This window comes from Solenopsis invicta, chromosome 6, assembly GCF_016802725.1.
Source record: "Solenopsis invicta isolate M01_SB chromosome 6, UNIL_Sinv_3.0, whole genome shotgun sequence".
Taxonomy (NCBI): Eukaryota; Metazoa; Arthropoda; class Insecta; order Hymenoptera; family Formicidae; genus Solenopsis; species Solenopsis invicta.
The window spans coordinates 8,206,738-8,216,617 of NC_052669.1; the positions used below are offsets into that span (position 1 = coordinate 8,206,738).

At 38.6% G+C, this 9,880-nt stretch overlaps 1 protein-coding gene across 7 annotated transcripts in view; it reads left to right on the top strand.

Moving 5' to 3' along the window:
• The window catches only part of LOC105196625 (R3H domain-containing protein 1), a 38,547-nt gene that overhangs the window by 23,444 nt on the left and 5,223 nt on the right, over positions 1-9,880 (top strand). For 3 of the 7 annotated variants that reach the window (XM_026135025.2, XM_039450576.1, XM_011162643.3), the window contains exons 2-14: positions 2,478-2,767; positions 3,250-3,526; positions 3,604-4,023; positions 5,392-5,992; positions 6,109-6,284; positions 6,417-7,408; positions 7,718-7,903; positions 7,991-8,144; positions 8,225-8,415; positions 8,574-8,747; positions 8,830-8,992; positions 9,071-9,251; positions 9,333-9,436. In XM_026135025.2, the coding sequence (XP_025990810.1) occupies positions 2,555-2,767; positions 3,250-3,526; positions 3,604-4,023; positions 5,392-5,992; positions 6,109-6,284; positions 6,417-7,408; positions 7,718-7,903; positions 7,991-8,144; positions 8,225-8,415; positions 8,574-8,747; positions 8,830-8,992; positions 9,071-9,251; positions 9,333-9,436 (3,832 nt within the window). In that variant the 5' untranslated portion in view covers positions 2,478-2,554. Of the gene's footprint in view, positions 1-694; positions 884-2,477; positions 2,768-3,249; positions 3,527-3,603; positions 4,024-5,391; positions 5,993-6,108; positions 6,285-6,416; positions 7,409-7,717; positions 7,904-7,990; positions 8,145-8,224; positions 8,416-8,573; positions 8,748-8,829; positions 9,252-9,332; positions 9,437-9,606; positions 9,637-9,880 lie in introns of all 7 variants that reach the window. The other 4 variants (XM_026135022.2, XM_026135021.2, XM_039450577.1 and 1 more) reach the window with 3 other exon arrangements.

Sequence of the window (9,880 nt, forward strand, 5' to 3'; positions counted from 1 at the left end):
CTGTACATTTTAACTCATCTGATAATATAAAGACATTAAAAAAGGTCATTTAAAATTTTTTCGATTTGCCCCTTGAAATTTTGTTTAAGTCGGCGTCTATGTAACAGAATACTACGTTTTTAACATGAAAGTGCTACATAAGTTTGGAGATAAGTTTGTATTGATCTCTCTTTAATGTTTGGGTGTTGATATCTTTCTTTATTTACGATCTTATATTTTTTATTACACTAATTGAAATTCTTATACGATATAAAAAATACCCACTTTATGAAGGTACCCTCACTTTTTTTTCGATACCTTCTGATACAATGAATAATTTTTCTCCATGATTGGAGGAAAAGAAGAACCAAGCAGTTAAGATAAAAATATACTTTTAGCTCACGTCTGAAAACGCTGTAATCTCGCCTGAAAGTTTGAATGAATATTTCTGAAGGATCAGAGATTTCCAGGGAATCATTTTTCAAGGTTGAGTAGATACGATTAAATTCCGTGAATCGAGTAAGAGTGATCGTTTAGAAGAAGACGATTAAGCTCGCGCAACCGTGAAGCAGCACGGGCTCATTTCTCGCGCATACTTGTTATTTTTTATTTGTTTCTTGCGAAGGGACAGAAACGGTAGTAAATTCAAACGAACGTTTGCGTCTTTTGTTCTTTGCAGTAAAAGCGTCACGAGCGTTGTTATATCTGCTTACAGAGTATACGATGTTGGAAGGTGGACGTGCAGTGATCTGGCACCTAGTATCAGCCCCTCGTGCTGCACGCCACTCGAAAGATTCACGTACTAACTGCTAGTCGCACCCGCGTGTGTGTTGAACCCCCACCAGTTGCAGGGTGTACTGCACTGTAACCCCATGACGCATTTAACACATGGCCCGTCTGGAGAGTAAGTTTCTTTTTCACATGTGTCCTCGATGTTTTCGCAGAATCTTAAATTTCATCTCGCTTTATTTTCGCGTTGAACACCGGTCACCATACGTACACATATATGTACATGTACACCCGCACGCGCGTACATACACACACGTACACATATCTATATAGAAGAGGGACGGAACAGTCGGATCACTTAATCACGTCAGAAATGAGAGAAACTTTATTATTGCGTTGTTAAATTTCTTCATTAATATCATATATTAATAAATTCCGCTGTAAAAATATCACCAGCTATCGCTCCATTGAATTCACTCGAACTTGATCATAAATTGCTTATTCTGCATGTTTTTTTTTTTTCATATAAAAGTATTAATATAAAGAAATGGGAGAGAAATAAGTATTTACCGGTCAGAAGAGATCTTTAGGTCTGATAATATTTTCTGCGAGAATTTGCATTTTTCCAATTCTATAAACTGCACGTTGTTTATTTATCTTAAAACGCAGTTCTAAACTGAAGTTGGAACAGTAATATGGTGAATTACATTTTTAAATTATTAGACCGAAAAATGCTCATTTCTATTTATGTTATTCGCATGTCTAGATTTACTTATGTACTATTGTTAATTTAAAAAATTATTAATGAATCGCAAAATATGTACAAGTAATAAATAAAACTGTCATAATTTGTATTAGTCGAAATAATCGGATGCCTCTTTTATTGCAAATTCTTTAATCAATTTGAAATCGATTTTTTCTCGGCAAAAAATAATTATCTGTACTTTTGTATTAAACGATTACGTTTATAAAAAGAAGATAGATTATATAATTAATAATAATTATATTTTTTAATTATTTTATTATTTTAAAAAATGCAAAAAATAAAATTGAATTTAAATTTTAATCGCAAATTTATGCGATTATTTCTTAAGAATTTAAGATATTATTATCTTAATCGTAGAACGATGCTCTATTTTGTTACACTGGATATTATTTATTGATTAACTCTGTCTAAAAAAAGGATCTAACATATTTAAATCTTCGGATGGATTAATTGACTTTGAAAAATCTAGAAATGCCAATCTTTGAAAAAATATTTGTTATACCCAAAGACACATTGAGCATGGGTTTGTGCCATCCGTATCTAAATCGTATATCAAATGTCAACAGAAATGAGAGAAAAGAAGCTATTTTATAATTGATTCAAATAAAAAAAATTTACTACAATTTATTACAAAAAAAGACGGATATAATTTATTTTTATTTTTTTACAAAATTGTCATTATACAACCTTTTTTTTAAGGCCTGAAAATATTATACCGTTAAATAGAAAAAGATAGAAATTGGCTGTCTTATCTTTTTTTATTTTTGTTGACTAATTTTATAAATGGACATAGTCCATGTTTCATATGTTTGATTATACCTAGTGTATTGTTCTAGAATGAAAAAAAAAAAAGAGAATAGTCGCAAATTTGCCAATGACTTGTCACTTTTGTTCGAAAAAAGTCGTTCCTAAATAGAGGAATCTAAGGGAACTGAGACATCCTGCGCAAATCTCTGTCGGAAGAGTGTTGTAATCACGGTTTACGCGCCTTTGATGATTCTAGTACCGAGCATAGTAGTGTATAAAGGAAGCAGGTCGCAGGATCGACCTGAGAGTCCCACGGTGGTGGTGCGAGGAGGAATGCCCTCACTGCCGTCCTCCAGGCAAGGCCTCGCCGTAAGTGGCTCCGGTGGTGGTGCATCTTTCCAGGACGCCTCGGAGTCGGATATGATAGACGGGAATGCCAACCCCAACGTCGGCACCTCCCCCGTACCGAACTCGCTCCACCGTCCCACGTCCTCCTGCCAGCCGCCCGACAAATCGGACACTGAAAGCAAAAACTTTCGCAATCGGGTATGTGCTTCATTAATCACTGCTAAATTATTGTTCCCTCTATTTCGCTTGCCGTCTCTTTTTCGTTAGACGCTTCGAGGCACATTTGGAAGAAGTTGTCAAGTTAACGATAGATTTAGAAGACAAATCAATTTTGGAGAAACTGAAAGTAATGAAACATTTATTCCTTTTTTTTTATTTGCGTCTTTCAAATATGTGACGTGAGTGTCAAACGGTAAATTAAAGTTATATCTACGCAGAAAAAAATTTAATATTAAATTAAAACTAATCAAATAAAATAAATTCTATTTAACAATTGTTGTTTCATATATGGATGAGAAAATATATTTTTAGTTATGTCTGTTTAACGCTATACATATATAATTTTAATATTTAAAAATTTTGAAAATAAATGTTGAATGTTGAAAACATGAATGTTCTGTGGACGAATCAATATCGCGATGGATGCACCGAACGTAGGTAAAGGGCTCTTGACGTTGCAGACAAACACGAAACTGAAGCTGTTAGTTAGAAGCCATGCCATGAGAGAATCGACGTCCCCGCCGCGGGAACCGCACGGCAACGGTCCATCGTCGCCGCATAGTCCGCAGTCGGCGGACGGCGAGAAGAAGATCGTGTGTAGCCTCTCACCCAACTCCACCGGTGCCAAGCTCAACAACAACGAGTCCATGTTCAACAGCAATCTTTGCTCCGCTCAATCCCCTAAACAAATGCGCAACACGGCGACCTCGCCGACCTGTCGGACACCGTCGCGAAATGGTAAGCGCAATCCTATTCCTTTCTCATTGCTCTTTAAAAGCTTCAAAAAGTTTTAATGCTGAGCCTTTGCCACGCAGGTCAATCTAGTCCCTCTCAGGTACATTCACCAAAGAACATCACTTCTCCGACCAATGGCAATAAATTGGAGAGCCATCGCTCCAAATTCGCTAGCGCGAATATTGTTCAGAAGTGCAATAACTGTGTGAAGAACAATCAGAACGAACGACCGGGTCTACTGCAGACTCCGATATCACCCACTAGATCCGGTCAACCGTTACAGCATTCGCCGAAGAGCACTAATCTCGCTCCATGTGGCCAGAATAATCAGCACAAATCCGAACAACGAAGACCGAACACGTTGAACATCTGTAACAATCAATGCTCGGCACAATGCGGTAATACGCTCTCGGTGAGCAGGCCCGGTTCTAGGCACAAGCTGAGACACCAGAATTCGTCCCAGGGCAGTTATGACAGCGCGTCGCCATGCCTCTCGCGTGGTATGTTGCTTCAACGATATACTCTCTTTATCTTTTTTTTTAATTTATTTTCGATCGACAAAACTCACATTGGAATTTGATTAGAATCTATCAAGGATTCAACGTATTTCAATACATGTGATAAGTTATCACTGATAACAATTTTCATAGTTCTTTATGTTAAATATTTTTTTTTTATTTCATGATGATATTTTTCTAATGATTACAAATGAACATACTCTTATCTCTTTTTTTCTCTTTTTATATAAAATAATCTTGTTTACATTTTGAAACTTGTAATCTACTATCTGGAATAATAACAATGGAATAATTTTATTTAATAATGCGAATTATTAAATAAAGCGAATCGAAACAGAATCTTTTATTTGACAGGCAATTGTCTTATTACTGACAACGGAAACTCTTAACATGTATATCACCGATTTTAATAAAATTTTATGAGTGTGTAGTATTCACTCACACCTTTACTGTAGTAAAACCGTTTGTTGCATAACTTAGGTATTCTCGAGAAAATGACGATTAAATATTTCCAGCATCTATAGTATCGTTACAGAAAAACGATTGTCGAGTTAGCGACGTAGTGTGGAGCGTTAAGACGTCGACTCGCATGCTTAGGAGTCTCAGGATGTATTCCCGCGGATGAGACTTTTTAAATTTAAATCTTATATTTTTAAATCTTTATATATAATTTTTAAATTGTTTTTAATTATTTAATATAAAGTATATTAGTTTTTAAAAAAATCAAGGAACTTAAAAATAATCTTTCATTATTAATTAAATTAAAATTTCTCATAAATACAAAAAATATAAAATACAAGAATAGAATATCTAAAAAATAAAAACAAAAAATATATTTGCAATTAAAATTTATGACTGTTTTACAATAAGTTTACAGTTTTTGAGTGACATGTATCGTAAAGGCAATTAAAACTGAATGGTTTATTGTAGGTTGTAGGTATTACAATACATAGAAACATTTATTTTGACATTCTTAAAATAGTCGTTCTAAATTTTTATTGCAATTATATTTTGTGTATTTGTGAGAAATTTTAATTTATTTAATAATAGAAGAGCATTTTTAAATTCTTTGATTTTTTTTAAAATAATATTTTATATCAAATAATTAAAAATGGTTTAAAAATTTTATATAACAATTTATAAATATAATTGCTATACATTTCAAGGGTTTCCTTTATGAGATTCAATGTTCTCAAACGATTACGTATGAAATTTTGTTTTTGACTTTCAAGTGACAATTTATTATATATCTGCATTAATTTTAATTTGGGTTTTGTTTGTTTATTTTATTATTTTTTAAATATGAGCGATTTTTGTTATTGTTATATCGAGTTTTATATTTATTTACAGATAGTAGCACGGAGTTGTACACAGACAGCAGCGGAATAGATCTCGAGCATTTCATTGCGGAGACTATTAACCGTAATCAGAAGGATCGTACAGTATTGCTGAGGATCGAAAAAGATTTGATCGAGTTTGCAAAGGACCGACAAAAAGTCTCTCACAAGTTCCCCAACATGTCATCGTACAACAGGATGTTGGTGCATCGAGTAGCAGCTTACTTTGGGATGGAGCACAACGTGGATCAGTCGGGTCTGAGCGTCATCGTTACGCGGACGAAAAACATGCGAATACCAGATATTCGTTTCAAGGAACACATCAGAGATGATCTGATCCTGTCGGAGGAGCCGCGAAGAAGCATTTTGAAGCGAGACTCGAGTTCGTTCGAGGATAGCTTCAACTTCAAGTCGCCTGATAGAATGTCGAACGATTACTGCCGGCGCAGCAAAAGCTTCGAGGAGCGGGAAGAGGAATACGAACGCGCCAGACGGAGGATATTCAAGGACAGCAGCGGCGAAAGTAGCGAAGTTACGTCCTGGCCGTGGTCCTCGACGGAGAGTTCGGACGCTTCGGCGAGATTTCGCTTGCTACATCCAGATCACCTAGTCAGGTAAATCTAAGTTTTTAACCATTTTTACACGTGACAATAGTTACATAACATTCACCAAATATATTTCTCTCGATACGATTATTGTCTTAGAATACAGTTTATATTTACGTATCTAGGCAAAATCGATTTCTGAAAGGCGAGTCCTTTGATGGAAGAGATTCGTTCCGTCGCACGGAATTACGCCCATCCGTTTCTAAGTCATTCAGTTTCGGTGGATACACCAAAGGCATGCTGTCGAGGGGGGACAGTGTCACGTCCACACATAGCGCTGGAGCTCGTCTCATGAAGCAAGGTAATTGTCCTCATACGAGTTTGCGTTAAAAATACTGACAAAAATTTTAATGTAACAATGCTACATTTTGTTTTATTATTGTCACTTTCGCGTCTTTTCTCATTCTATTAGTTTGTGGTGAATTTATTATAGATTCAGGGGCGAGTATGTGTTCACGCTTGAGTCCAAGTCGCTCGAGCAGCGGCTACAAATCGCAGAGCCAGCGCAGTGATGCAACGATATCGCCGTCTCCATCACCCTCTCCTGTGCCGGCCGGCATGACATGTAGTCACACTCAAGTATCTAGTCAGGATTTAGTCTCACCAGAGTCGGGTGACAGTCAGACAGTTATATGGGCAGTCACCAATTTGTCCAGCGTGCCACCCGGCAGCATAATAATAAACCCACAAACCAATCAACCGTATACGAACCCGGACGGTTCAATCTACCATTATGATCCGGACAATCCGCCAAAGTTCTTTGCCATGGAGAACGAGACTGGCGCAGCACTTTCTGCTAACAAGCAGCAGGAGCAGCAGCAGCAGCAACAGCAGCAGCAACAGCAGCAGCATACGGAATTACCCTCTGAGCCGTCCAGAACGACGAATGGCAACTTTAAGAATGACGGTAGAAAGCAGAGGTCACCGCAATCAAGGATTAACGTCACAGCGACTTCTCAAGGGGCTCAAGTTACAAACACAGCGACGTCGCCGAGTTTGCCGTTCACTCCGCCGCCACCGCCGCCACCTCCACCTCCTCCTACTTCTGCCCCGCAGAATCTACCCCTACCCATTCCGCAACAACAGCAGCAACAAGCGCAGCAACAGCAGCCGCAATCGCAGCCGCCACAAACGCAACCGCACCAGCAAAGTCTAGTCAAATCGTCAACGACGCTACCGATGTTTAGTCATACTAACCAAACAGCTCAACAACCGTACGCGACCTACGTACCTACCTCAGAACCGTATAATCAGGGTGTCTATCCGCCCCCTATGGGGCAACCGACTGTGATGATGGCGTCTCATCCGACTCAGGGTCAAGCGAGCATGCAAAATGGCGGTCAAGGGGACGTTGTCTTCAACCAAAATCAGGTCTACACCAATTACGCGGTACCTGTGCATCAAGGACCAATACCACAATCAGGGGTATGTGCATCGGGAAAATGAGAATTTCTTTATAAATAAATATTGCGTTTTTTAAGTATTCTACTTTACCTTATTTTACTTTGATTAGTCTAAGCTATCCACATTTCATCTAATTATCATAGCTCAATCTTATCTAATCTCAGATTAAGTTTCATTATCATTTAAGCACGTATCTGCCTCTGAGTGACAAGTACTTGACAAATCTGTATAATAACTCATTGTGATCATATGAATAAACTCGTAAAAAATTTCTTGTGTATGTATAATCGCTTCTCATAAAAATCAACTAATATTGTAACCGATGTTCAGGATATGGCCGAGTTGTCTGGATATTTCTTAGGAATGAATATTTACGATCAGCGTGGCAGCGGGGACAGTCACTCTACGCCTCCGCACTCCACGTATCCGCCACCGCCGCCCTCCGCGAACCAGACCATGCAGACTGTGCAGTCGATACAACCGAATTATTGGCAATCACCACCAAATCAAATACCGGTATGGAAGAAGAAAATAGCACGCAGTTTACTCCTCGATTGTCGCTCGTACGTACGTTTCTGTTTAACGAAAGCTAAATCTTTTTAGCCCCAACAGACCATGTACTTTGTACCTCCACCTGGGACGGCGATCTCTGTCAGTCAGAATCCGGGGGACAGGCAGCAATTGCATCAGCAACAGAGGTTCCCAACAAATTACTCCTTCAATGCGCAAACGATGACGCCTCCGAGCCAAGCGAGTTGTACGTTACATTGCACGCCGCATTTCCATCTCTTTCTCTTTTTCTGCAATATTTGTAACAATTAACTTTGTACATTTCAGCTAATTATGTCGGTAGTTACCCGGTACCTTACAATTCAGTGCCGGCAGTAACTCCATCACCTGGCGACTATACGTACCCACCTCCGGTCCAAATGGTTCCTACATACTATCCGTCGGGACAACCGGCGATGCAACCACCGCCTGTGATGTACAGAGTACCTACGCCACCAAACACACCGACGTCTAGTCAAGTAATTTATTAACAAACTATTATTACTGAAAATTAATTGCCAATATTAATTTTGCTTGCAGCTAAAATTGGCTCAAATACTAAAAGATCACGCTAGTGCATAAAATGATATAATATTAACATGAAAAGTTAATGTATCGTATTTGATATAATTAATAGATACCTGGTATGCCGTTGATGTATGTCAACTCGAGCAACTATGCAGCCCCAACGATGGTGACAGGTGGAACGTTCGGACACCAAGTCACCCATAACGGCACCTCCCCGGCCCCACCTAGCGCATACATGGCACCCACCCTGGTTCCCAATCTCGTCTTCAGACAAAACGTTCCTGTGAGAATGCGCTAATAACAATTATCATCTACTATTACTTGATATAGAATTCTTAATAACAAAAGGTATTTTCGTGAAATAGGTCGTTTCCAATATACGGGCGACAACACCAGGTAACTCTCAAAGAGCTAGTCGGTCTCCAACTCCGGCGCATGAGCTCTTTGGAGGTGGAAGCGGGGACCGAAGCGCACAACCTCAACCACGTTATCCACTGCCAATGTATCAGGGTGTCCATATCGTGCAAGGTATATTTTTAAATGGAGCGTACAAATCGTTAAATTGTTCTCTATGTACGATCGTTAAAATATCTTTAAATGCTGCAGGGGACATGAGATTGATGCATCCAGGCGTACCATCTAACCCCCGGTTGCAGTACGCACCAGTATCATCACCGCCTGTTGTTCAAGGTTGCCCGCGGCCGTACAGGCCGCCTTCGTCTAACACCTCGGGAGCCGGTACGCCGACTTCTTTTGATGGCAGAAATCAGAAAATTCGCAAACAGAGGTATAAACTCTTGCTTTCGTTATTTCTCTTGTTATTATTTTCTGTTCTCTGTAAATTTATACATTTGTGTAATTCACTCAGGTCCAAAGTAACATCTTTACCACCGAGCGGCGCACGACCCAATTTTTATCAGACATCTCCCATGTCATCGCTCTCATCCAACGTACCCAAAGACATCGGAGAAGGTATGAAAAATTAGCAAAAAAGCATAAAGAGAAAGAGAGAGAAAGAAAAAGAAAAATTCGATGTTCGCGCTCAGTATGTCGCTTAAGATTTAGTTATTTTCTGCTTTCATTTTGCTTATGAAGGATAAAATGTAACACGATTTTGACACATTCTTGTCTCCCCTTAAAAGCGAAACCTGTGGAAGACAGTATGATATAAGGTACAGAACTTAAGTATAAAATACTACACAGAACACAGTGTCTTCTTTGTACAATAGGGGCTTCTTCACGTGCGTTAATTCATCTTTATTGATATTTGTCGTTTTTTCGGTTTTTTACGATAACGTGCTGGAAAGTGATTCCTACTTCCATCAAAATTTGTAAATGACTATATCTCTCGAGCCAATTACGAATCTTCTCGAGCTTGTTACGATTAGCGTTCTGGTAAAAAGTACAAAGTTTAAA